This window comes from Nothobranchius furzeri, chromosome 11, assembly GCF_043380555.1.
Source record: "Nothobranchius furzeri strain GRZ-AD chromosome 11, NfurGRZ-RIMD1, whole genome shotgun sequence".
NCBI classification, from domain to species: domain Eukaryota; kingdom Metazoa; phylum Chordata; class Actinopteri; order Cyprinodontiformes; family Nothobranchiidae; genus Nothobranchius; species Nothobranchius furzeri.
The window spans coordinates 45103528-45131461 of record NC_091751.1 but is presented as its reverse complement, the minus strand read 5'-3'; the positions used below and the strand labels follow the sequence as shown (position 1 = coordinate 45131461).

The window sequence follows — 27934 nt, the reverse complement described above, 5'->3', positions numbered from 1 at the left end:
ATGATTCTCTGTGGCGAGTGCTGAAAGTAAAAGATATTGAATTTTTGAAAATGTTGTTTAATACCAACACATCGCCACAAGAGGGCAAATGAGAACAAATAAACGCAGCACTTTCTGTTGTCATCCACAGAGCAACCGATTAAGCCAAACCGGGGATGGAAATTATTTCTCATGACCACATAATAATTTCCCGTCTGACTTTTTATTTGTACCAAATAAAACATTCAAAAACTAAAAAGTAAAAACTACGAATGCTGAGATGCAAGTGCATTCCGGGCCAGCAGGGGGCGTCCGTCTGACTCATTAACAGCCCTTCCTTCTTCACCAGGCGGGATTTCCGCAATAATATCAAGTATGGCCAAAACGTACGACTATCTGTTTAAATTACTGCTTATCGGGGATTCTGGTGTCGGGAAAACCTGCGTCCTGTTCAGGTTTTCAGAAGACGCCTTCAACTCAACATTTATCTCTACAATAGGTGTGTTTTAAACAAACTGTGGCGGTTCTGTGTGTTTACAGCGATGGGTGCGGATACGTCTACTTTCTGGAAAGGCACCGGGAAATCCGCCTTCCAGCTTGTAGTTTATAACCTCTGTAAAAAGCATTGCATTGTCTTACACGCGGTTTGCTTCCTTTTACTAATCGTTTCTTTCTCAGAACGGTTCCTTTTGTGTAATATTACAGAACCAGTTTGCGTTTTGAAGGTTAAACGGAAGCTTAAACGCTAACTGTTATTTTTCATACTTGGTTCTTTTTACTGTTGCAGGTATTGATTTCAAGATTAGGACAATAGAGCTTGATGGCAAGAAGATCAAGTTACAAATATGGTAAGAGTATTTCATTTAAACTCTTTAAAAATATATTAGATTATGTTTGTAACTATTGAAAAGTTTGATTGGCTATTCACGACCAGCAAGTAGCGTTTCAACTCATGATTGTCGGTTTTGCATGATTATTATTGATTAGTTTTGGCTTTCTCTTTGACCTTACAAGCCCTGGCAAATGGAAACAAGCACCAATCTGGTAGCATGTTTGTTTATAAAGCAATCTAATGAATTTGATTTAATTCAAAATACTCCTCAGAAAATACTCCTGTGTCACTAAAATTAAGCTCAAAAACACTCTTTTTATGATTCTGATTCCACTTATTTACCGTTAGGTTAACTTTAAGTTACTTAAAGTAAGAAAACAGCCACATTAGTGACTTACCAAAATAAAAATAAACTTTTATTACATAGATAGATAGATGGATGGATGGATGGATGGATGAACACTTAATTGATCCTGCAGGAAATTGCCTAATGGCCAGCTGTCATTCCTACAGCACATGCCACAATAAGTTACTAAACCCCAATCAAAACCGTTCACAACTCAATCCCAATCAAGCACACAGTACAAATGACCTGGTCAGGCTGTCAGTGGGCCAGCGCAGGGACAGCAGTCTGCTAATGAACACGCTCCTCCTCTCCTTGGGTGTGAGGCGTTGTTCATCATGTCCCCAAAGTCCTCTGCTCAGCCACCTCCTCCCCAAATCCAGAGTCAGCCCCGCCACAGAGCTGGCCTTCTTTATGAATTTCTTCAGCCTGGAGTTGTTTTTCTTACTGGTGCAACTCCAGCCTACCACAGCATAGAGGAGTGCTTGCTACCACTGACTGGTAGAACACGTAGAACAAACTAGAAATTTTATCCTGATCATCATATTTCACATTTTCTTAGGGATACAGCTGGCCAGGAGCGCTTCAGAACAATCACAACAGCTTACTACAGAGGAGCAATGGTGAGTTTATTCACATGCAAAGGTGACTAAATTTCACTTTCTTCAAATGTTAAGACTCTTGAAACATCAAATTTACTGTTCCTTCCAGGGCATCATGCTCGTCTATGACATCACAAATGAGAAGTCCTTTGAAAATATCAAGAACTGGATAAGGAACATAGAAGAAGTGTGTACTGGTGCAGATCATTGACATGCTCCATTTTGAAATCCCGTGAAAGTTTAATGGCTCCTTTTAACTTTGTTTTTCAAAATTCTCTGTTAATCAAGCATGCATCATCAGATGTCGAGAAGATGGTCCTTGGCAATAAATGTGACATCAATGACAAGAGGCAGGTATCCAAAGAGAGGGGCGAGAAGGTGAGAATGGGTTGAAATTAAATAATTATGTTAAATTACCCATTTTAAGCAATAATGTAATATTAGCGGTGGTATGTGAGTACGTGTAACTTGGGTATTTTTACTCTTTGTCTTTCAGCTTGGGCTGGAATATGGGATCAAATTCATGGAGACCAGTGCAAAGTCCAACATCAATGTTGAAAATGTGAGATAATTATTCTGTTGCACATTTCAATCACATTTAACTTTTTAAGCTCCAAAGTCACAATATTACGACAAGCGTCATTACTGACCTTAATGAGCCATAGCTAGGGATGGATACCTTTGACATTTGAATCGATCCGGTACTAATTCCCGGTACCTAGGAATCGACACCGGTACTTAATGGTACCAATTTTCGATACATTTGAGTGTTTAATATTTTTAATTCTCTTTTATAATTAAATATATATTTTTCTCAATATACACGATAAATAACATTCAACTGTTTGTATTTGAACATCGTCCTTGTAGTTTTATAAGCTGATAATTAAACTGAAGCAAACATCTTTACTGTGAACTAAATTTACTGTGTATCTTCATTCCTTTTGCCGTCCTTTTTCAATTGATTTTTCCTACTGGGAAGTTAGAATTTCCGAGGAGAAAGTAAACGCACCATTAGCTGATAACAACGGTGGCAATGGAAGCTAACATATCAAGTTAACGTTATCTTAAACAGTTTATTTAGCTGCTGGAGCAGATTTAAACGATGATGCCTCACACTTAGATCGTTGTCGCTGGTTTCATCTTCACCCAATCACCCGTCGCATTTAGTAAAGTGAAGCCAAACTTTAGAGCGCGTTCATGTTCTTCTAGTCAGAAAATCGGAGTTCCGAGGAGAAAGCGAACGCACCATTAGCAAAACAGAAGCTAACATATCAAGCTAAAGTTATCTTAAACATTTTATTTGCCTACCGGAGCAGATTAAGATGAGGATGTCTCACTTAGATCGTTGTCGCTTGTTTCATCATCACCCAGTTACCCATCACATTTTGTTGGCTGATCTTTGTCTGGTCATGATTGACTCTGATTATGAAGCAGAATATTGACTCTCTAATGAAGAAATTCACTCATCCAGCTGCAAACATTGATACTGCTGCAGTGCCCAGCAACAGACAGCTGGTGCTGCACTTACAAGCTCCAAAACGTTGGGTTTGAAGTTTGTTTCACCGTGTTTGGGCAGACGGCTCCTCTGATGGCGTTTCCTTGCGTTACCATACTTGGCACATCTGGACTCTAATATAATTTTTACTTGTGTGTGTGTGTGTGAGTCTGTGTGTGCGTGTGCGTGTGCTTGCATATGTTTGTAAATGTTTTTAACCTGTTATGGGAATCTGGGGTCATTTTGTAAAGCACTTTGAATCACACTTTGTTTGAAAAGCGCTTTAGAAATAAAATTTGATTGATGGTGCAGAAATGGTGGTTAAAAACACAGCTGATGTTACAGACGTAGCGGCAATGTAAAAAAATGTGGTAAAAGCGGCAGTTGCATTCACTATGTACGGAAGTCAACGTGTGCCGTAAAATTAAAAATTAAAAAGAGCTTTATATATGTGTATATATATATTAAAATAAAAAGATATAAAGAAAATGTCAAAACAATATTTAAATAACAAAAGAACATCTGTAAAAATGATGCATTCCTTTAGGACAGCCTGATGACATCATAATATGCAAATTAGATGAGTGAAGTTGCTCCCAACACAAACTTTGGGTCCTATAGAAGATTTTTCTCATTTACAGTTTTATGTTTACCTTCATCTCTAACCACTTCCAAGATACAACCTTTGAAATAGTCACATCACAATTGAATATTTTCTTGAAAAACTCTGGTGGTTTCTTTGTCTTCACTGGTAACCATAAAATCTTAAATACTTCTGCTTCTTATATATATATATATATATATATATATATATATATATATATATATATATACACACACACACACACACATTGTTGATATTTCTTTTGCTTCCTGTTCACAGGCGTTTTTGACTCTCGCCAGAGACATCAAAACAAAAATGGACACAAAAATGGTAAGAAAAGGCCGTTCCTGTTAATTATTATTTATGACAAGGAGAAAAAATAGTCTGTGTAACATTTGAGGCCAGCAGCTATTTCAAATTCAAGCATTCATTTGTAAGATTTGTTTTTTCCATGCAGGAAGCCAACACGCCACAGAGCAGCGGTCACGGAGTCAAGATCTCAGAACCTCAGAAAAAGACCAGCTTCTTCCGCTGCAGCTTGCTCTGAGGACAGATGGCTTTGTGGCTGCAGGCTGGCAGGACACAAATAAACTTCCTCGTCCCTTTTCTCTTTGCTTCCCAGCACACGGCCTGTCCTCGCAATCTGCAAAAAACACTATTGTCCGTAAGTGGAGGACCTCCTCTCTCTTCCTCTTCTGAACGCTTCCAGGGGTGCACTTCTTCCACGTTTAGGGAATAACTTGTCTTCACGGGTCAGGGGGCTTAGCTGGCACAGCCGAAAGCATGATCCAAATGTTCCATTCCACACAACAAAATGGGCTTTTACCCACGCACTCGCATTTCTGGTAGCACAGCCAAGCATAAAAAAGTGTTTTTCATAGTATTTTTTGAGCATAGTTAGATCTATTTTTAATGGCATTTTCCCCTTTTTGTGTTAAAACTGTCAGCCAGAGACTGATGAGCTTGAACTCCAGTGAGATGTGGTTGCACTTATTTTAATTAGAGAAACGTGTAACCAAGTTTGAGTCATTAGGAGAAAAAAAAGTTGCTCATATTTCTTTGTGTGTGTGTGTGTGTGTGTGTGTGTGTGTGTGTGTGTGTGTGTGTAGTCCTGGACAATCATTACTGTGGCTGAAGATGTTTCATCACATCCTGATGTCTTATTGCACAAACTGAAGTGACGCGTGGCAGAAAAATGACTTGGAATGTCGTCCGCGTTTTGACTCGAGGTTGGCTTGTTGCTGTTGATGGTCTCTGAAGTAATAACTCTTAAATTGGGGTAAATTGTGTGGAAGTTTTAATACTTTTCCCACCTTTTTGGTACCCGTTAGTAGTCATTTTGGGGAATAAAACAATATAGTAACAAAAGCCAGAAACATTCAGTTTAAGCGACTGAAACATTGATTTATTTCATGTTTCAGCTCTCAACAAAAAAAAAGTCATTAAGGAGTTAAAGTTGCTGGTTGATGTGGACCAAAATGTGAAGTTTTTCTAATGAGTGGTTAGAACGTGTTTGTTAACAAATTAAAAGATGAGAAATCCCAAAATGTGTCGGTAGAATATTTAGAAATCCTCCAATAGTGTATCAGAGTTGTTCTTATTATTTAAGCTAAAGTTGGGTTTCAAGGTAGGATCTGGGTTGCTCTATGCTATGTGTACTGTGAATGAATAAGACTGAACAGGTGCGGGTGCTTGTTGTGTTGCTTTTCTTTATTTAGTTTGATCAGAATTCCACCATAATCTATCAACTAGAAGCCTGATCTTCCATCTTTAAGGAGAATATTAACCACTTGTGATAACCGATAGTCAAGATTTTACTTTTAAAAGGACCTCAAGCACATTTGATTAAAAAACTGAAAATGTAAAGAAACCCAGATTTAAGTATTTAAAAACCGTTCTGATGAACTTTTAAGCTAAATGACGTCTCTGGTTGTCCTACTGTGTAGCTCCCATCCCACTCCTCTAGCACTTTAACCGTGTCGTCTGCAGAGCGATGGTGTCACTACGGACAGCGTATAAAAACAAAAGTTAACCCTTATCCCTCCTGCCTTGTCCCCATAATGTATCATTCTGAAGTATTCGTCACTAACCTTGTAGTTTATATAAACAGATATATTTACTGTATGTAAGTGAAGAATTTGAACGTCTAAGCTGCAGCCTGACAAACGGCTCTCACGTGAAGTATTCTAGTTTTACCCTCTTGAGTTTGACGCTAGGTGGCGCTAGATACACAGTTAGCCTCTTCAGAATCCATCCAAACTTAAAACTGAGTCATAATTTAAGTTTGAGAACAAAAGCTCAAGTTTATTTTCTAAAATGTGCTCTGTAGTCTCGCTCCTTTTCCATTTTTTTGTCTGAAAACCAGAATTTTCTATCCACGGTTTGGAGAGGATGTTCTGCACCTTTCAGCAGCAGTTTGGGACCTTTAACGTGACCATTTGTCTTAACCACCAGTTGTCATAGCTGAGCTATGCATTGTGAATTTTGGACCTGTGTGTAATTTGTAGTTGAATATGTGGATCTTTGTTACTGTGTGTGTGTGTTTGTGTGCGTGTGCGTGCGTGTGTGTGTGTGGCTCAACTTTAACACAAACATAAGCAGATTATATTTTGTTTTGAATGAACTTGTTTGACTTTTTTAAACATATCTTTTTCTTAAGATTCTCATCACATGTTACAGTAAACATACATTTATTTTAACAGCCATCTTTTAATTCCATAGCGTGACGTTCAAGGGAGAGTGAGAAAGTGGGGATTGTAAATATCACTTGAAAAAGAAAACAAATTGGTTAAAGTTTACTTTTTAAACCTATATAAAGAATATCTACAAGCTGTAGGTGTGTACTTCTGATTTATTAATAAAAATGGAAATAAAACTTCATTTGTGTAATTTATTTCAGTGTTTTAATTGGCTGGATGGCAAAAGAAGCTGCTGTTATTTCAGATATAATAAATCAATTTAGCTGGTCTCCTTTTTTTTAATAGACTCAATTTTTTATTTCTGCAGTTTAAAATCTCTGGACTAAATCCCCAAAAATAAAAAAATGCCATTTTCAGTCCATCAATTACAAGAATAGGATTCAACCTCTTTGAACTCCTTAAATCCGTATGTGGAAAGTGCTGTGGACAAGAAAAATTTAACATGAATGCATGTTTTTACACGTCATTTTATGTATCACTATTACGATACCTGAGGAAATCTGGAGCTCTGACAATCATGTGCTGGAAATCCTCCAGTGAAAGACGCCCGTCGTTGTCCAGGTCCGCCTCGTCGATCACCTTCTCACACACCATCCTCACCTCGTCTTCTGTCAGCTCGTTACGAGTCAACTTGTTCAGGGTCTTCTCCAGATCTGACTTGCAGATAAAGTCGTCGTCGTTGAAATCTGATTTAAAAAAAATAAAGAGGAACGGTAGAAAAATAACACGGATTGATTTAAACATTCAAGATAATAAAAACATTTTGTTGAATATAATCCAAATTATCAGCTCTTTATATACATTTTAAAATTAAATGTATTAATTTTTTAATTGAATTAAATTTTTATTAATTTCACATTTAATATATTGCTAATTTAATATTCATGAAATTAAAACCCTTCATTTTATATTAAATAATGGAACGGATGAATTTGATGCTTTATTTCTATGACTATATATTGGATTATCTTAAATATAATACATTTTTTCTTTCCTTGATATAACCAAAATCTATGAAAAACAAAAATCTTTATGCAGTCTGACGTTTTACCATAAATCTTGAAAGCGTAGTAGGCTTTGAGGTCTCTAGGCGCCATCTCACTGAGGACTGAAAACATGTCCAAGAAGTCGTTCAGAGTCATGTTTCCTTGTCCGTCCTCGGAAAAAACCTCAGCAATCCTCTGTCGAAACGGGTTATCCTGAACAGACACCAACCAAACTTTCGATTTTCGGCTAAAATATTAAAACGTTAACAAATTTTATTTTATGGTATTATTATTATTTAGATATTTATGTTCCAAAAGTAGCTTTAAAATGTTAAGCTTGAACTAAATAATGATTTAAATACTTCACAGTTATGGGGTGTCATTTGTAAAGTCGATATAATTTAACATGAGTATTTTTGGTTATTTAGCCTATCAGAAAGGGAGTATTTTTTTAAAGTCATATTTTCACCATGTTTTTCATACATTTATAAATGTTAAAGTTCTCAACTAAATATTTATTTAGCAAGCTAAACATTTATTTTAAAGTTAAATATTAGTTTTAGAAACCAATTATTTAGGTCAGACCTAAATATTTAGTTTTTAAAACAAATAAGTTACTAACTAAATATTTAATTTCCCAAAAAAAAATGTAGTTCGAAATTAAATATTTAATTTCCAAAATATATATCTAGCTCAAAATTAAATATTTAATTTCCAAAATTAATTTTTAGATCTGCAGCTAAATATTTATTTTGGAGCTAAACATTTAGTTTGCAAAATCAAAATTTTGGTTTAGCCCCCACAAAAAATATTTAGCTGGCATCTAAATATTTAGTATGGAAAATAAATTTCTAAATAAGTATATTTATTTTGGAACGAATATTTAGCTCCAAAATATTTTGTTAGTAAAAGAAATATTTACATCTAAATTAAATGTTAAGCTTGCTAACTAAATATTTAGTTCTCATTGTAGTTTTTCTAATGTTGGACACCCTTCCTTTTTTCTTTTTTTGGTATTTTATTATCCTTTTCTTTTTTTCTCTTTTATAGATTTGTGTGATGCATATTTTCATTTTTTTTCTTGTGAAATGCGTTAAAGTTGAAAATTAATAAAAAATTTGGGGATAAAAAATTAGTTGGGAAATTTAACGTTTATAAATTAATGAATCACATGGTAAAAATATGACTTAAAAATTAACTCCCATTATTTTTTCTTATGATTGGCTAAATAACCCAAAAATATTAAGATATGTCTTTACAAATGGCACCCCATAGAGTGTTTCCTTTGCAATATTTTGTGTAAAGAGGCATATAATTGAGTTATTTCTAACAAGGGTGCCCTCAGGCAACCCACCAGCATCCTTCAAGTTTAAAGGAGTCGGGTAACATACAACCTTCCAGAGAATTCTGTCGATTAGTTGGTCATCAATTATGAATTGGGAACAGAGGAGTGAGTGGGTCTGCAGGGCTTGTGTGGGCCTACCTTCAGCTCTGGCATGCTGCCGATCAGCTCGTATGGTAACTTCACATCTGGGTGGTTGGTGTAGTCGAGAGGAACGAGCTGTGGAGCCAAATCCCGATAGCGGTAGAACAGTCTGGGGACGGTTCCAAATGTCACTTTCAGTGTTGAATTACAAAATATCCTTCATGTAATGCAGACTGTGAAAGGGCAGCTCCTGATAAAGGAAAGTTATGCAACTTTTCTGCAATGAGAGTGAAAGTCAGATGCATCTCTGAAAGTTACGCTTCAGAAACCTAGAACCCACAGCAGGGACACGGTCCGTTCATGGTGTAGCTTGTGGTTTCAGTTTGGTTTTGTGCAGACCTGAATAAAAGTATCTTCTGTTTCATTGAGAGTCACAAAAACTGATTGTCACATTAGTACTTCTCAGCAGTGGAAGCAGGAAAAATCTGGATCCTCACCTGAGAATTTCTTTCCTTGTGAAATATGTACAGTCCTGCCAAAGCAAGCAGATAATGGAAACAGCTGTTTTATAAGCATTTGAGTATGTTTATGTAAGGAGGAATTATTTAGACCGTCTATAAAATATGTTCAAACGCTGATCAAAATGAGAGTTGACAATAAAGGAACCACTAAGTTCTCACAAATAAATTTGGTTGCATCATGTTCAGTCAGGATTTATGATAACTCGTATGGTTATAAACGTAGCATAAAGTTCACCGCATGAATCACTTCAAGCTTTAAAGCAAAGTGACAATGTTTTTGTTTCTGCAGAAGTCAAGTTATAGCAAATTAAAAAAAACAATTGCTGATTATTAAATATTTGACAAAGTCTTTAACCATTTAAAGCTGGGTTGTCCAAACATTTCAAGATGTGGACCAAAAGCAAGTAAAACATCCTCATGAACTGTAAAAAATTTGATTATTAAACTAAAAGAATCCAAAAATGTATTTATGGGGAAATCCCTTTATTTGTACTGCTCAAAATAAGACCTTTTAATAGATATTTTATTAAAAACTGCAGTTATAAAATAATGTTAATGCTGTCATTTAGTTGTTTTCAATACATTTGTTGTGGTCTCTTCTATGATTGAATGCCTTGTGTGTTGATCTCTGTGTGAAAATGTTCTGGTGCTTTTATTTCAGGAAGTAGAAGTTAGCTAGAGGAGTGGGGGATGATGCAAATAGGGCAGGGGTGTCAAACTCATTTTAGCTCAGGGGCCAGAGGGAAATCTAGTCCCAAGTGGGCCGGACCGGTAAATTAAAAAAAAAACTTCAGATTGTTTTCTTTGTTTTAATACAATCAATATAAAACAAGGCTGGAGCCTGAGGACAGTGTAGTACAAGTGCAACACCTGAAGTGTACTTGAAAATTAAAAAAAAAAAAACCATTCCTTAGTGATTCAAAGAGCTTACAGATCACATGGCAAGATCAGTTTCATGCAGCACTTAAAGTATATTTGACTCATTTTACTTTACATATTTTAGCTTTCACCAGCACATCAATATCAGAAGTTATGGAACTAGGATTGGGACAAGTTACGAATCCAAAGTTACATGTGATGAAACATGTTCGAAGTTACAAAACTTGGTACAAGTTACGCTGAATATTGTCCCAAACCTAGTTCCATAATAAGTCACATCCTGAGTGGCAGCCAAATTCAGGATGTGATTCAAGTTCTTGTGTGAGCCTTGAGCGCAGCTTTGTTTTATTTATACTCATTACAGAGAAAACTTGCTCACAATGATAAATTTATTTTCACCCTACATTGTAAAGTATGAAAATAAAGTTTACACAACCATCTCGCGGGCCGGATGTTTGACACCCCTGATATAGGGAGTCTTAAGTCTCGCCCATCTACTTCCGGACCATGGGTCCCCGGAAGAACGAAAAAGTTAATGCAAGTCAAACGGGGCTAAAAACGCTATTTTCTAATTCCGCTCGTTGTGTGCCATGGATTTCACATATGATGCCCGTGAACTTTAAAGAAGCATTTTGATGCCAAGAAAGCACTGATTCTCGAACGGGGGTAAATGTTATTTTAGGTTTTGTGTGAAAATAAGTCCAGGACTACAAATGCACTTCACGAAAGTGACCTAATAGAAACCGACACGGATAAAAACAGAGGAAAATGGCTGTAAGTTCAGCAAACTTGAAATCCTTCCTTCAGGGTGAAAAAACCACCATACATCTGGGATTAATAAAGTAGTTTTGAACCGAATTTAATTGAATTGAATCTGGCCATGTGTTAAGTAGCAGCTACGCTAGGAGAGGAGATTCTGTGGTGACGTCATACATGCGACGTACCAGCGTCTGATTTGTAGTCATGCTAATTAAGAACTTTTACAAGCTGATAAATCTCAAAGTACGTGACAGGCATGATTGAAACACCCATCATTAGTTTTCATTTACATTGCAGTACAACATCTGTGCCATCCAGAGCGTAAGGCAAGGCGGACAATAGCTCTTTTAGCCCCGCTGACTTGCATTCATTTCTTCGTTCTCCCGGGGACCCATTAGCCGACCGGAAAAGGACGAGACTTAGGCTCCCTATTGCTTATTATGATATTTGGATATCTCGCCTCTGATTGGCTAACAGCAGCATGAATCTACCCCTGATTAATTCTGTTTACTTTGTAACGTTTAATGTTTTATCTCCACAAATACCACAAGCCTGGTGCAGTTCTGCCGTGTGATGGAGTTGCTAATGCTAACAGTTAGCTTCTGCGAGCTGAGACGTGCTCTCTCCTGGATGCAAAATCAACAGCCTTTTCTGTTGTAGCCTCTGTTCAGCCTGCATGTGACACCCAGAGTGATAATCCTATTTTTTAAATACAAGAAAAAAAAAGATTTTCTGTGAAGGTGGTCTTTTAAAAAAGTGTCTATATCAAGAGACTACCCCAATATCCTGTCTTATTCATGTCTACTGCCCTCTGGTGGAGGAGCCACAGGTTGAAAGGGTGAATTTCATTTATTTCTATTCTATAGTAATATAACTAAGTAAAGCTGATTATTATGTGGTTTTCGTAATATTACACAACTAGTAATTCAGTTCTACATTTTTTGGAGAAATAATTTCAAATAGGAAATTAAGAGGTTAAAGAAAAAGGCAAAAATATGGATTCAACAAACTCAGGCTCACACTGAGCTCAAACACACGAAGAGCTGCAACACATGATGTTTTTAGATCCCACGGGTCCAAGTCAGATTGAAACCAACACTAAAACTGACCTGATAGGCGTCTAGCTGCTGTGCTGTGAAGATGGTTTGTTTATTCCCCATGTCTGAGCGTCCAAACGCCGATCCTCAGATCCATCGCTGCTCCAGCACTGAGTGAATTTTGTTTTCCCCTCATGGTGCCTGAGTCAGATATGAAATACTGGGACAAAAGGAGACCAGAGCCAAAGGGGAGATCGGGTTTCGGGCCACCATAATGGCAGCATTTCATCGTTTTCTCCATTGTGAATAGCAGCCCCTCTGACGATGAATAAGGGCTGTCGTCCAGCATCGTGCCAAGTGGTTTCAACCCCCTTTGATGCCACTCTATGGCCAACGCCTCGCTCGCTGCTCAGGTTACAGCCTTCACAGGCCAGGTTTTGTAAAGTGCAAAAGAGTTGTAATGGGAGATGACTTTTGTTTCAGCTAAAAACCAAATCATTGCTTGATAGCTCATCTTAATTTTGGTACTCAATTACCTATTTAAACAAAGGTTTGCAGTTTCTTGGAAACGTTTAAGATGCAATTGTAAATTTGGGAATTAAAAAAGAAAATTCCAGATTGGTGAATTAAAAAATGTATTCCATTTTATTTTCCTTTTTTACCAGAAATTTACCAGAAAATGCAAAATGTACACATTTACATGTTATTCCAGACACCACTTCCATCACAGTCATATATTATTATTTATGGATATTTACATATATATATATTACAATGTCTAGAGGAATTTGGCACATTACTTATTATTTAGAGGTCAAAGGTCAAGTTACATTTGGTCAATGTCTGCAGTCAGTGGCAGCCGCAGCTTCCAGCCACCATGTCGTTGTACTGCTTCAGAACAACATTCTCATCATCGTCGAAGTAGAGCAAGTTGATGGAAAACAGCTTGTCCGGCACGCAGCACGGCGTCTGGATACCCCTCATCAGCTTCAGGGCATTGATGATGGACTGCACGGTGGCGTGGTTGGTCGGTCTCATGTTCTGACCCAGAGGGAAGGAGCAGGAGCCCTTGCAGTGATAAGCGTTGTAACCCCTGGGAGACACGATCCAGCCCGACCAGCCGATCTCCTCGAAGTCCACGTAGAGAGGGAGGCGCTGGCAGGGCCTCAGCTGGCCTTCCTCATCCATGTGGTCCAGGGAGCGAGCGATGCGGAAAGATGGGGCTGATGTGGAGATCTGAGGTAGGATGGAGGTGGAAATGGCCTCATGTGTGTCTAGGAGGAAAAAAAGAGTTTAAAGAATTTAAAAGGTGGTACATTTTATTTCCCAAATGCACTTTCAGTTGTAGAAAAGTCTGAATTGCACGAGTGTCCCCTGACCAGATCAATATGGCACAAATCTCACCTGCACTCTCCAGTGCAGCAGAGCGACGGCCATCATCAGTGAAGAGAACCAACATTGGCTGTTTGCTCTGATGATGGTGGCGCCCTGAAGCAAAGCGGATCACTTTCAGGTCCGCCTGGCTCCCTCCCAGAGTTCGAACCACCACATGGAGTCCCAGGTTACTGGCTTCATCTTGCATCCAGTGACGGACCTGCGGGAAATCCACCACTCTCAGTTAAAACAGCTTTTAAAGACCGAATGAAAATAAGTTTAAAAAATACTCACGGCTTGTGTGACCGTGAACACTTCCCAACCAGAGGAGTGGACTGAGACGAGTCTAGAAGACAGCAGCTTCCTGGCCTGACTGCTGTTGGTTTGGCTGTTGTCCAGGAGCTGATACACACTGACCTGAAGAAGGCAGAGGCATTTCCGTTGAAGACCCACCACGGTGCATTTCATTTCAGCCAAGAAATTTGCTGATTTGTTTTACCTGACAGAAGTGATGCCTGCTGGATGTCAGGGTCACCTGAGGGCGCAGCTTGAAAAGATGGAGCTCTGCAGTGAGAATCTTCTCACTTTTTGCAACAGTTGACAAAGTGAATTTGAACTCAACCAGCTCACTGCGCACTGCAATGGAGAAATCATCATTAGAGACCAGAATAATGCACGCATTTGGAAAAACTTGGTAAAAAAATACCAGTCGGAGCTCACATTTGTCAAAGAAACTGCGCACGGTATTCCCTTCCAGAAGATTTGGGTCCTTGGTCACACCGTCCACGTCAGCCACCGTGTTGAACAGATCCAGCATGTACTGAGGTGGCTGCATGTGTCCGTGGACAGCAGGGGGGTCCTCCATTCCAAAAACCTCCAAAAGCCTCTTGATGGCAGCTGATCGGACCTCCTCTGGCTCATCCTCGGAGGTAAAATGAGTCTCCCGGCCGCCGAGGGAAGGCCAAGCAGCGGTGACGCACAAGAAAGCAGCGAGGTTGAACACAAACAACATTTTAGGGTGAAAGATTCCCGGTGTCCTGGATGGTTCGTGGGGTAGAAGTGAGTCTGAAGCCGCAGAGGCTCGACTTCTTATATCAAATGCGCCCCCCCCACCTACCCATTTCTCTCTCCGGGGCCCCCAAAGCCTCAGTAAACAGCAGTAAAGATGCTATTTGGCCGCAAATGTAAATCACCAATCAGCGAATGTAAAGGATGACTAACGGCGGCGTTAACAAGGTGCTACAGGTCGGACATTCAATTGTCTTCGCGTCTGGCACAAATGAACCGCAATAAACTTTGTTTTAAGGAGAAAACGGGAAATGTAAAAGTAAAAGAGGGTTTTTTTAATAAAGCATTTTGTTTTCTTTCATATATGAAATCACAAAAGGCAGAAAGGGTGAAATCTTGCGCTGAAGAAGACGCGCACAACGCAGTGGGGGTGTGGAGGTCATTTCAGCCCAAATGAATCCATTAAATTAAAATAATGGGCGCATTGTTTCTACATGGATTCCAAAGTTACTGGTGTCACTGGGTGCGACTGGAATACACTCCTCACAGCGGAATTACCACATTTGGAGCTTTCTAAAAGGCCTTCCTAGAATTTAGCTGCGTCACGTGATCGAACAGATGACATCTTTCTCTCATCGCTAATGTTTTGCTCTTGTCTAAATTTTAGACCACACGCAGAAATTTGAGTTAAAGTGGCTGGTAATTGCACATTTGCACATATGTTACACATGAGAGCTTTCGAGTTTGTGCCATTTGTGTTTTTTTTATCTTTACGCTTTACAGACCACCAGAACGCACTTGGACTGGAGACAAAATGTCTCTCTTTGATGCAACAAACATTTAGGAAATCAAAGCACGTTTTCCCACCATGGCACCTTGCAGACGAGCAATAAAACGTTTTCTGTGGGTTGAAACATGAAAGAGTGACAGGGAACTGTTGTTTCGCGTGTCAATATAAAAGACAGAATGACCTGCACGTGTGTCATTTCAAAGTAACTTATTTCTGTGTCCCTTTTTCTACTTCAGCGCTTAGATTTATCTTATAGCTTAACTTACTTCCATGACAGAAGAAAAGACGCAGACGAGCCTGACGCTGCAGGGTGACGTTCAGTTTTAGACCGTCTTAAAGTTTAAAACGTGGTTTTATTTAATTTAAACGTATTCTTATTTAAAACAAGTACATTAAAAAAACAATAAACAGAGAAAGTACACATAAACCACACGCACAATGTGTTCATCCAAATATTTTATCATCCACAAACACATCTAACATAATTAATTTGCTGTCAGATCTGTCTCTCCAATTAAATATTTACAAATCCTTACATTAGTAGTATTTATACATATATTACATAATATAAACTATTTTGGTTGGGTCGGTCCTAGAGGGAAGGTCGGGGGAAGTTTTTCACATCCAGTAGAGGTCGCTGTGTTTAGTTTTGGCACATGCAGGAGGAGATGGAGAGGATGGTGCGCAGCTGTCCATGCTGGCTGATGAAGCTGTGGCTTCCATATCCTTGAGGAACACAAGAGCTGGTGTGGCTCTCGCTCCACAAGTGGCAGTTTTCTGGGTCATCTGGACTCCTACAAAATAAAAGCAGCAATGCGCAAACATTAAAACCACTTTGTTTAAACAGGTATCAAGTTTACACTGAACTCAAAGGGATTTGTATTTTATTAAATGAAAACAAGTATATTTAAAGACGTTAAGAACATAATGATTTACCGTTTAAACAATCTAAATCTAAAACGTTATAAAAGGAAATAGTTTGTGTTGCAAAAAACAAAACAAAAAAAAAAACCATTTCGATATATAACTCAAGCTGATCATTTAAACCTGCATTAACAGCCTGTATCAGTGGACCTAGATTCCACCATTACTGAATTACAATCACAACAGTTCACTCTAAGGTTCACAAATGTCCCCTGAGCCACCCTGATCTAATGGGTTTAGAGTCCGTATCACCTTTCAAAACAGATGAAAGTATTTTAAAATCAGTTTGAGTGTTGTTTCTTTCTTTTAAGAATTCTGGCTGCAGACAGGATAAAAGAGACAGGCTGATCCCCAAACAAGATCATTTGTGTGGTAAAATAAAAGTTATTATGAGTTGCTGTTAATGCCACGGTCAGCAGCTGCAGCAACAGGGGAGGCTTTAAAAACACTGTAAAGATTATTTCTCAGTGCTTTAATGCAAGTTTCCCCCAAACTACTGAACACACTTAATGGTGCATTAGTCCTCTGGTCAAATTCACAACGTTTCATTTTAATACTTTTCATGATTAATAGACCTATAAATAGACCTATGTACAATGTAGATTTGTTAAAAAAAATAAAAGAGTCAAAAAATAAAATAATGAATCAACCATAGACTTTATTTTATATGTGCTGTTTGGTGTTTTTTTAACTAGTCGTGAATTGAATTAAGATAATAGTAAAAGTTGAGTTTTATTGTTGGATTGCAATTTTAAAAAGATGACTTTTAATTAAAGTTGCTTGACTAAAATGCAGTTTAAAGTAGTAAAAGGAGCATCTGGTCTGTTTTAATTTAAAAAAATGCAACATGCGGAGCAGAAGGTGTCAGAGCTCACAGGCAGTTGTTAGGGGAGAAGCTGTGTGTGTGTGTGTGTGTGTGTGTGTGTGTGTGTGTGTGGCAGCTGCATTCGTACTTACCTGAGAAGACACCGGTTTCCTGTTGAGCAGCCTCCCAAACATCTGCCTACGTCTATTTCCTGGAGAGAATTAACAACACAGAGAGGGAAATCAGCTCCTGGCTGGTCACAAATATTGACCAGCTTAAGTCGAGGCGCAGCTGCTGTTTATCATGTTAAAGGCTTTGATTTAACACCTGCAGGAGCCATTTGTGTTTGAGCTCTCTTCACACTCCTGGTGCTGAGAGGCAGCACGCAGCTCAGACTCAATTGTAGGAATTCTGCCTAAATTCGTTTTAGCAGTTGCAGTCTAGTCACTCTTTGATAAACAGACAATCTGCATGAGTTTGGCTCAGATGGGATATTTGGGAAAGGGTGAGTCTGAATTTGTAAAATAATAATCTTTGGACTCACTCTTTCCCTTTTTGCTGTTAAACCTTTGCTAGAATTAAATACACAAAACAATTAAAAGTTTTTTTTTCACCAAATAAGATTTCTGAAATGTGTGTGGTACACTTATGTGTTACAGAAGTTTTGGTTATTTGGAGCTTTTTTGAATGATCATTATTTAAAAAGTCTACAAATCTACAAAAACACAGCAAGTCAGTGCTTTTGTGTAAATAAGAAAGCAGCACATCCTGAAGTCCCTCGCCTCCCCAGGATGTTCGGTGCCAGTCAGAAGATTAGCCTGACTGAATGCTGACTTCCACATGTTTGCATAATGAATAAAGACTGTCTGACACCCAGCTCAAGCCCCGTTTCCTCCACATTTGACTACAAAAGGGAATGGGAACATGGCATCCTTAGCAGATTTATTCTAAGTGTTGATAATAAAACAAGTAACAACCCTGATTTAAAAGTCTGCAGGTCTATAAAATAATGATTACACTTACTTTTAGCCTCTCCTCTTTGACTCCGTCTCCATGGAAGACAGTTTCATAATAATACTCCACATATGGGACCCTGTAGCAGCTCTCCTTCAGCTCACAAGCCACCACAGTCTGGATCAAATCCACTTGGTTTGGAGTTTCCAGCAGCGCTGAGTCAAACTTGGTGGGAACGCAGGAGAATCTCTCTGTGAATGATTCGAAATGGGACCAAATTATGATGATAAACTGAGATTTGTGGAGATTTTAATGTATGACAATAAAGTGAGCCTGTTAACTGATCAAGCTACACAAAGAAGATATTTAAAATAAAAATGAAGAAATAAAATAAAATTTCCTAGGCTGGGATAAGTAAAGTACATCTATAGTCACACAGATTAAAGTCCTGCTTTTCAGAGTAAACTGACCACATAACATTGACTCTTTAGAACATATACATTAAATAAAATTTAATTTAAAAATATTTTGCTAGAAAACGTAAACCTATCCTGGCGTTCCCACTTCCAAAATAAAAGTTCTAATTGTTGTAAGCAGCTCTATTTTAACATAATCATCTCTTTCTGAAGTATTACAGTAGTTTTTTTGCAATTGGCCTACATTTCCCATAAGCCTTTGCTCCCAGACACACACCTGTGGATGCTTTGGACCGGGAGCATCCTCCCACGTCCAGCACCGTCTCATACGGTGTTTCTGAGTAGTACGTCTTCAGTGCTGGGACTCGGAGGCACTGGGTCAGCTTTATTTCGCACTGACACTCCTGGATGACCTCCACCTCTCGGGCTCCGTCGAACAGCAGCATCCGGTCCACTCGCGTCGCGGTCGGCTCACACACCTGGTTCATCCCGCACGAAGGCACCTGGCTCAGCGGCACCGAGCTCTCCGAGGCAGCGGGTCCGTGGGTCTTCATCTTCAATAACAAACATGTCAGAGTTTATCTGTCTTTGAGCGCGTGCTGGTGCAAAATAGATACACGGGCGCGTGGGTGGTGAGTTTGTAGCTTTGTACATATTAGTAAAAAAAGTTAAAATATTGTATATATTAAACTATAGATGCATTTATAGACACGTTTAACTGGAATAAAAGTGTTTTTTTTAACAGACAGCAGTGTTTGTCTGTTAGCATCCTCGAGTTCATAATATCACAGCGCCCCCTTGTGGCAGAATGAGAGAACTGTCACAACTCACCCTTTTGCTCCTGAGGAATTCCAGCATTGAGGCATATTTCACGTATTCCTGCTGTCCTGCGTCATGTGAGGGCCTTATTGTTGTTCCACAGTGTGTTTTGCACATCCCCACGTCTACATTTACAGGACTACCAGAGATGTCTAAGAAGAAACAAATAAATGAACAAAAAGACGAGTTTCAATTTTACCTAAGAAGTAATGAAGTTGTTGTCTAGTATTTTTTATTTAAATTTAAGGATTAATCTTGTTCATGCCTATGGCTCAAAAATCCTCACTTAGGGCATTTTTCCTGGAGTAATTAAAACATGTCTCACCTTTTCCAATGTACACAAAGTGACTCTGTCTTCTGCAGCACAATCGTTGCGTGAACAGGTTTCTTTGAATGTGCTTATTTGAGACTCCCCTCACTGGAAAACACAAAAACAAACACTTTACACGAGAGATTATAGAATGAAAACACTCCAATAAATCCTTAACAATCTTCAAATTTTACTTTACGTATAACAGCTGATGTGCATGAAATAAATGCAGCTTTTGTTAGGAAAATTTTCAATTTGCAATTGCAAGATAAGAATTAGAAATTTGGATAAACTGAAGCTTTAAATTGAAATAAAATAAAAGTGTGTGTGTGTGTTAACAACTTCTCATGTTGCTGTTTACATTTTATGCCTACAAGATGAAGCAGTAGTAGAACCGAATAGAGACTTGGTACTTACAGATAAGTTGGATTACAAAGAGGGGAAGAAGAAACTGTTGGAAGATGGTCATGACTTTGCTGTGAATCTGCTCCTCAGCTGCCAGAATGTTAGTGCTCCTCTGGTCTCTGCTGCCTCATTTATACAGGATGGAGCTTCTGCCCCAAATGTCAGAAAACCTGAGAGCTAATCAAATTTCCATGCTGAATGCCTTGCAGGGCCAGGGGCCACATCAAAGGAAGACGCAGCGTCTCTCTTCTTGCTGTAAAAGGAGCCAGTGGCTCCGGCGTGAGTTAACCAGGCCTCGGCTCACCCTAGTGAAGAGCTTATAAAGGCCCCGAGCCATTTAAAGCATCACTCAATCAAAGGTATCCATCATCTTTTATCTCTGGGGGAAGGTGTTGAGCACCTCTGACTTAAAACAAAACCTGACCTGAACACGTAAACAGAATCAGCATGGGGGACCCTTAATCCACCCCATCTGACAACTCCAGCACCTTTTGTGTTTATTCAGAGCGACACCAAATGGCTAGACGCCCTCAGAGCTTTCAAACCCTCGCTCCTTTTCCCCCTTCCCACACAAGATTAGGAATGGCAGTAAAACTGTTGATGTTCTATAGTTTTCCACGTTTACTTTGGAGGTTGTACCGAAAGTTAACTGAACCCTTAAAGGAGCCATAATCCAGTTTGTTAATTTTGACCAGAAAGGGATTAGTTTATTTACAGACAGAACCGTCTCAAGGTTCTGTTAAAACTGAAGGGGGGACACGTTGCAACTTGTAATCCTGACATTTTACAGGTTTGCCAGTGACCTACTTTGATGTGCTCATTTTCAGCGGGATTAACGGATCATCGCTCAGAGTCATCAGACTTGATGATTAAGATGATGTTCCTTTATGCTGCTGCAGTTTTTGTTGTTAATTCCATTCATAAACTGTCCTAAATGTTACAAAAACCTGTGATGACATGGTAATTACTTGAATTAATATTGTAAAAAAAATCAATTTGTTATTGTTTATATAATGACTTATGTCCGATTATGGATTCTGAGGCTCATTTTCACACCAGTTCTCAGAATCGTGATGCATTAATCCGATGAGTAGTTAACGGATTACACTGTAATTTAGAAATCTGGTACTGACTATTTTGGGGCGACGGTGCCCAGCTCAGTCTGTCGTTATTTCCTTGGGAAAGACTCTTAGCCCACCTCGCCTGCTGGTGGCGGTCGGAGGGACCGACGGTGTCTGTGTACAACATCCTCGCCTCTATCAGTGCACCACAGGGCAGCTGTGGCTTCATCAAGGCTCATCACCTCCAGGGTGTGAATCTGTGTGTGCATGGGTGAATGACTGATTGTGTTGTAAAGCACCTTGGGGGGTTCGAGGACTCTAGATGGCGCTATATCAAATACAGCCATTTACAGTTTCATTTAGGAGGATTTGATCTTGTTAGATCAGGTTTTGTTTCTGATTATAAATTTAATTCATAAATCGAGATGAGCCAGTTGAGGTGGCTCGGGCATCAAGTTAGGACGCCTCCCTGGTGAGGTTTTCCGTGCACGTCCAACTGGGAGGAGAAGACCCAAAGGAAGACTCAGGACACAGTGGAGGGACTATGTCTCTCAGCTGGCCAGAGAAGGAGCTGGCCCAAGTGGCCGAGCAGAGGGAAGTCTGGGCCTCCGTGGCCCCGCGACCCGACTCCGGATAAGCGGCCGAAAATGGATGGACAAGCAAGAGAGATGGAAGGAGAAACTTTGAGAGTGGTTGCTGTGGTTCTTGTGGTAACTTTGTTTTAGCTGCTGCTTCAAGCATCGTAGATCTTGATTGTATTTTTTTCATCCATGTTTTTAAATTTATCTAAGAAATAAAGTTCATTTTAGTAAGTTTTAAGTCTAAAATGGTTTTCATGAGATTTTTAAGCTTATTTTGCTGTTTAATTGTAAGTTACTCAATTTATAAGTTAGTATTGTGAAATACGTTATATATCATGGAGAGTTCCTGGTCCAGGAATTTGTAAACAATTCCTGAAAAGGACAAATTTGTATGGAGACACAACGGCTGAGAAGACCGAGCCAGTAGATTTTCCTTGTCACCCGTCACCTTTCCTACTCCGACGTTTTCCGAATCTCCAGCTACCTTAAGTCAAACATTCATCCTGTTTTCCATTCCACTGTACAAAACCCTGCTTTACATAGAATATAAACATTCCACCGCTGAACACCACACAGTCACATCATCACATGCATTCTGCCATTTAGCAGCACCTGTTATGCATAAAGGTCTCTGTTTTTATACCAATTTGTATCATTCTCATTGATTTTCCTGTTCCTTGAAGCTTGTGGTGCCTTCTTCCTCTCCGATGACCCTCGCCTCCATAAGGGCCTTTTACTTTGGCGGTGCACGTGTCGAGGACTGGATTATAATGAGTCATCTGCGACATGAGCAAGCGGCTTATACATGATGACTGCTGGAGACAATCCTTGTGGCCAGCAGAGGTTGGTGAGACTGGCGGAGAGACATGGGTGAGTTTGTGTGAACCGTCTGGTGTCACAGCCAGTGTCTGGGTCAACTTACTGCTGTCTCACCCAGACACGAAGCATCGCTACGTCCTCGCCTCCTTTAGATTCTGGCTGAACTCAAGTGTGGAGCTATACTTTACTTTGTTTTCAACAATGTTCAGTTTGAAAAATGTCTTTGTCAGCATTAATTTGATGAAAAATGTTTGTTTATTAGAGATTTCATACAACTAAACCTATAGATGAGTTATGACCTCATCCCAGCTCATCGACCCCAAACTATAAAGATGCAGGATGATGTGGGTAGTCTGATCAACGTCCAATTCAAGGACCTTCTGTAGATCAGGTGGTGTGTTTAAATGTAGATGTTAAAGAAGCCTCTAAAGCCGGTCTATTGTCCGTCTGCATGGGAGGAGACCAACACGTAGGGATTACGGCGCATTATGTAGCAGACGCGTTGTTGCACAAACGCTAGAGGAGCCAACGTGCAGAGGCAGTGTCTGGACTCACAGTTGATCACTGAGCCAGGAAGAGTGCTTCATAAAGCTTTATTCCCCTCAAGTTTTGTTATAAGAAATTTAGATTTTTGCGTATTTTGCATCGCTTTGATTTTGTAAAATCTCCAAGAAAGGGAAGCAGCTCGACTACGCAACGGAATCATGTATTTAAACAGAAATAAAACCACAATCGTAGAGAAGAGCAAGAAGAACATAAAAGGGAAGACATGTGAGTACAAACATGCTACTTAATTTTAATTGTGTTTTATTTGAGCCTCAAAATGATGCAGAGTGTGAATATTTCACGTATTTCTTGTTACTTTTCATGCTAGATTATAACAATGTCATTTATCCTCTCAGGGGCTCATTTTAAGACAAATTCCTATCAGGAAGAAATCACCTTGGTGACACAAAAGGAACACAGAAAGGCGAAGACCAACGAAAAGGAGGCGGTTGAGGAGGATATGCGCTGGACGGTCTTCAGGAAGGCCTCGTATGATATGACCCATTCAGAGAGGGTGATGGATGATCTGACCTTCGGACGGCGGGTGGGATTTTACGAGCTGAGAGGGGAAATCGGCTCTGGTAACTTCTCCCAGGTTAGGTTGGGGATACATGACTTGACCAAAGGTGAGATTTTGGATGCTTTTTATTTTAAATATTCGTTTTTTGATCAGGGCACGTGTACACAAGTTTTTAATCACTTCCTTTCAGTCAACTGATTAGTTTCCTCGCTTTTGTCCATACCACATATATTCATCAGCATTTAAAAATGTTATTTAGGTTTATTAGGGTTGTAGAAATATTTCAGTTTAATTGATTAAGAGTGATATCCAGTTTAAATGCATGTTAATTTACAGAAATGAGTGATGTGAAAAGGCTCAAACACTAAGTTTTCCAAATGGAATTGCATGCAAAAGCAGCTTGGGAATATAAATGTGCAGCTTCGCAATGCAGAAGCTCCACTATATAACCAATCTGACTTTTATGTACAAGTACATCTGTAGTAGAAATGAAAATGTTTCTGCCTAATGGTCAGAATCTTTAAGATGAATGAACGCATATCAGATTAAGCCCATGTGACAGTCTGGGTCATTCCACGTGTCAGAAGACATGGCTAATCTCATCAGCCAGACCCCACTAATCCATAATGTTTCATCCTTTGTTTTTGTTTAACACAGCAGCTATGATGTTAACAGCTACACCAACACATACAGGAAGGTTAAGCTAATCAATAGATAATCCCTTTTTTTAGGACAAGAAGCATGTTTTTCCCTCTGATCTCACCCAGCTTTCTTTGTGTTCACCTGATAGAGAGAGTAGCAGTAAAAGTCCTGGATAAAGAACGTCTGAGCAAACACTCTCAGGCTCTTTTTGCATCTGAAATCACCTGCATGGAGAAGCTTTCCCATCCCAACGTAGTGCGCCTGTATGAGGTGGTGGAAACGCTCAAGCGGCTCTACCTGGTAATGGAGTATGCCAGTGGAGGGGAGCTGTACTCCAGAATCACCACCAGGGGGCGCCTGTCTGACCTAGAGAGCAAGCTTGTGTTTTCTCAGGTTCTGTCTGCAGTCAAGCACATGGTGAGAAAGCTTTTGTTGCCTTTAGGGGGCGGTGAGGGCGATCTATTTGTCTGGAAAACAAAACTAAAGAGGGTAAAATAGAGATCTGTTGTGCAACATGTGGGACAATGTAGTATTTCTTACTAGGAAATCGTTTTTAAGAGGAAAAGCTGTTTTTATTGTATTAGAATAATCTTAATCATTTTAAACGTGACCCGAATCCATATTTACAATGTTTCATGTCTATTTACACTTAATCAATAACACGTATACTAATATTTACACATCCCAACAAATCCCACACTGGCTACCTTTATTATGAGACCAAAGTAATCAAGTAGTCCTTGTGGTTACAGAAATGCACTTAGTAAAGTGTGTGTGTGTCATCTGTGTCTCGCTAAAATCATTTTTAATAAAAACAAATTGCTTGGGTGCAAATTGTCTCGAACGATTAAAAGTGATCAATCAAGATTAATTAATTACAAAGCTTCTAACTAATTAGATCATTTCTTTTAATTAAGTTACGCCCCTAATTAGAAATGTGTCATGATTAGCTGGTAGTGTTAACAGCAGTTAGCCTGGATACTGAGCACAACTATTGTAAAATGCCATAAGTTTTCTCACTAGCAACTAAACCCCAATTCAATCAGGTTATTCCTAAATCATATTTCTGAGTTAACTGGAGCAAAGCATTTGCTCTGGATCACCAAAGAGTTGGCTTTATGCAGCACCGAGTTTTCAATGCTATGATGCTTACGCTATCAAAACAAACACTCCTCTTGGAAACTCCCCAAAGTGCTTGGATGGGAAGAGCAGGTAAGGGGCAATCAGATAGCCACAGTCTGCAACTAAAACACTCGGCCGTTTGCTCTATTTTAGATTACTTTTCTGCATTTTTGAGCCGCTGAGTTAGAAGTTTTTTATGTGACTCACTCTGACGGTTTTTCTACGTTATAACATGTCTTTGTTTTCTCCTTTTCCAGCATGATAATAACATTGTCCACAGGGACATAAAGGCTGAGAATGTGTTTTACACCAACACTTACCATATTAAAGTGGGAGATTTTGGTTTCAGCACATGTTCTTGCCCTGGTGAGGTGCTTCACACATTCTGTGGCTCCCCACCTTATGCAGCCCCGGAGCTCTTCAAAGAGAGAGGCTACACTGGACTGTATGCAGATATCTGGGCATTGGGCATTTTGCTTTATTTCATGGTGACTGCCACAATGCCGTTCAAAGCCACCACCACCAGCAGGTTGAAGTGTTGTATTCTGCAGGGCTCCTATGCCATTCCTTCATATGTGCCCCAGTGCTGCCAGGATATCATTAAGGGCCTTCTAAGGCCAGTTCCAGTCGACCGTCTTGCTTTGGCACAAATAATGACAAGCAATTGGATGAGAGGCATTGACTACCCTCAAGCGTACCCACCCTACAGACCTACACCTTCCCACCTGGCGGAACCCAACAGCATTCTCACCTCAGATGAACTAAACGTGAAGGCTGCCCTGGAGGATCTTGGCATCACCGACGCTCATGTGCTCAACAACGGCCTCGACTTGAAGAGCCCCATCACTGGAGCCTATCGGATTGTGCTTCATCGAATCCAGAGAAGGAGATCTGTAGAGGCCGTTGGTCATACCAGTACATCCCTCAACAGACTTCGACAGAGAACGGGTTCAGATGGTCTGCTGGTAAAACGCCACTCTGTGGTCTGTGCAGTTATGTAGACCCATTTTTCTGTTTGGAAATGTTCAAACAGCTAGTTTGTATCACCTTTCTGAGACATTCAGGAAAGGATGGCAGAAAACTTGCATGTGATTTGGAGTTCGGATCATCACAGAGGCACAGGTTTTGGTTTCATAATAAGCAAAGTTGTTGTTCCAGCAGGAAATGAAATCTTGTCCTGCTGTCATGTGAGGACTGGTGCATCGTGAAGGTTTCTGTGAGTGCAAGGCTACAGTAGCAGGCTCCGAGTCCAAACTTGGCACCTACTTGTCCACTAAAATAACATCCAGTGTTTCTGCAACAAGAGCTCTATCAAACCAGCTGAGTGTGAAAGGAGTTCGTTCAGGGCTGTCGGTGACCCTCCGATTTCCTCCTTGAGTGTAAATACGAGGATTTAGAAAATACTGAACATGAGATGTTTTTGTTCATTTGAAGTGTCATTCAGAAAAAGAGCATGTTTCAGCCTGATAGGTTTGGAAAGGTCTGGATGTGTCTGATTTTAGAAAAGATTATTATTTTAATGAAACTACATATTAAAACTGGAGCCATAGCTGCTAGTAATTGACTTAAAGAATAAGCTGTATTGAAAAAATGTAGGTAAATTGACTAATTTGTTATAAATATTAACAAAACATTCATTGTTAGCTTGAGCTTTGTAAGTATTTTTATGCTGTTTGTAAAAAAAAAAAGGATGTGTTAAACACTATGCTGTTGGCAAAAGTTTGAATTGTGTACTATTGGTCTTGTGTACAATAGATTTTTAAATAGCTTGTCAGAAGGTCCTGAAAAACATTTTCTTCTTATAAAAATAAAATGTCACCCAAACAAAATGCAATTTTTTCCTGTCTGTCTTTTTATTTATTTCTTAAGACCTAAGTGGAAACCAGTGAATATTTTTTATAACCACCCATGCAGTCATGCAGCTTTTTGGTGTTGATGCTGTGGATTTCTCTTTTGTTGCTTTCTTCAGAAGTTTCCATGAACAGAATTTTTATTTTTCATATTTTTGTGTTTATTTTTTCCCACTTTTTTGCATAAGAACCAGAAAATTAGAAATACTTTTGTTAATATGCAACAATTTCATTCGCTTACGGGTCAGCCATAGAACCTTTAAACAATCGTTATGGTAAAATAGTACTTGTTAAACTTGGAATGTGGTTTGAAGTCAGCAGAGCAACAAAACAAACACACCAAAAAATGAAAATTAAAATAGACGTATGCAAAATGAGAACTAGCACACAGCAAAAATGCGTGATGGAAGCTAGACCAATTTTTTACTTTCTCAAAAGAATTCAGAGAAAAAAAAACTGCTTAAATAATTTTTTGTTCGTGTTTTAGCAGATAAGCTAGCGCATTGTAAGAAAGCTGACCAATGGGTGTTTAGGATGATTGCTTGTGTTTGTATTTAAGAAAGTCTCAGGTTTTCTTGACCAGTAATTTGAGTAAAAATTTGGTTTTCAGATAATGACTCATGTGAGTGATGTATTTGAAACTTGGTCACTCTACTCTTATACGACCTTGGGAAAATGATAAAAAAAAATTCAAAGAATTCAGCAAAAACCAAATTCAGTTTTATATTTTTCCAGAAAGAAAATTTAAAGGTCATTTTAACATAAAAACAAATTTTTAATTATTTCTGATTCTGATCAGTCACTCTGAGTTTGTCTTGCAGGC

At 39.1% G+C, this 27934-nt stretch overlaps 5 protein-coding genes across 9 annotated transcripts; 2 read left to right on the top strand and 3 right to left on the bottom strand.

Annotated features, from left to right (window-relative positions):
- The first annotated feature begins 300 nt into the window (after positions 1-300).
- Positions 301-6738, top strand: LOC107383584 (ras-related protein Rab-8A). Of its 2 annotated transcripts, XR_008563538.2 has the most exons (9): positions 301-478; positions 767-827; positions 1717-1777; positions 1866-1943; positions 2045-2134; positions 2253-2318; positions 4138-4188; positions 4316-4522; positions 4968-6738. XR_008563538.2 is itself a non-coding variant. In XM_015956336.3 (8 exons), exons 1-8 carry the CDS (start codon positions 355-357, stop codon positions 4403-4405), a joined length of 621 nt encoding a protein of 206 aa, XP_015811822.1. In that variant the 5' UTR covers positions 301-354; the 3' UTR covers positions 4406-6738. The 2 variants fall into 2 exon arrangements, 1 of the variants encoding a protein (XP_015811822.1); XM_015956336.3 differs by having other exon boundaries at positions 4316-6738.
- LOC107383581 (serine/threonine-protein kinase NIM1) lies at positions 4395-27082 on the top strand. 4 transcript variants are annotated; one of them, XM_070556071.1, is made up of 7 exons: positions 18815-18974; positions 20180-20329; positions 22296-22482; positions 23104-23202; positions 23334-23603; positions 24288-24556; positions 25519-27082. In XM_070556071.1, exons 3-7 carry the CDS (start codon positions 22479-22481, stop codon positions 26260-26262), a joined length of 1386 nt encoding a protein of 461 aa, XP_070412172.1. In that variant the 5' UTR covers positions 18815-18974; positions 20180-20329; positions 22296-22478; the 3' UTR covers positions 26263-27082. The 4 variants fall into 4 exon arrangements, with proteins under 4 accessions (XP_070412173.1, XP_070412172.1, XP_054598161.1 ...); XM_070556072.1 differs by lacking the exons at positions 18815-18974; positions 20180-20329 and adding an exon at positions 4395-4522; XM_054742186.2 differs by lacking the exon at positions 20180-20329.
- Positions 6801-12710, bottom strand: cib3 (calcium and integrin binding family member 3). The gene is made up of 6 exons (XM_015956335.3): positions 12238-12710; positions 9467-9501; positions 9027-9138; positions 7609-7756; positions 7048-7243; positions 6801-6977 (listed from the first exon to the last, which is right to left on the bottom strand). Exons 1-6 carry the CDS (start codon positions 12286-12288, stop codon positions 6956-6958), a joined length of 564 nt encoding a protein of 187 aa, XP_015811821.1. The 5' UTR covers positions 12289-12710; the 3' UTR covers positions 6801-6955.
- admp (anti-dorsalizing morphogenic protein) lies at positions 12834-14586 on the bottom strand. The gene is made up of 5 exons (XM_015956334.3): positions 14260-14586; positions 14039-14175; positions 13834-13956; positions 13570-13759; positions 12834-13439 (listed from the first exon to the last, which is right to left on the bottom strand). The coding sequence occupies exons 1-5, from the start codon at positions 14549-14551 to the stop codon at positions 13015-13017; spliced, it is 1167 nt and encodes a 388-aa protein (XP_015811820.1). The 5' UTR covers positions 14552-14586; the 3' UTR covers positions 12834-13014.
- On the bottom strand, positions 15981-20242 carry pnhd (pinhead). Its single transcript, XM_054742200.2, has 7 exons — positions 19983-20242; positions 19581-19673; positions 19268-19407; positions 18714-18990; positions 18090-18271; positions 17219-17277; positions 15981-16131 (listed from the first exon to the last, which is right to left on the bottom strand). The coding sequence occupies exons 1-7, from the start codon at positions 20032-20034 to the stop codon at positions 15981-15983; spliced, it is 954 nt and encodes a 317-aa protein (XP_054598175.1). The 5' UTR covers positions 20035-20242.
- Positions 27083-27934: the final 852 nt, after the last annotated feature.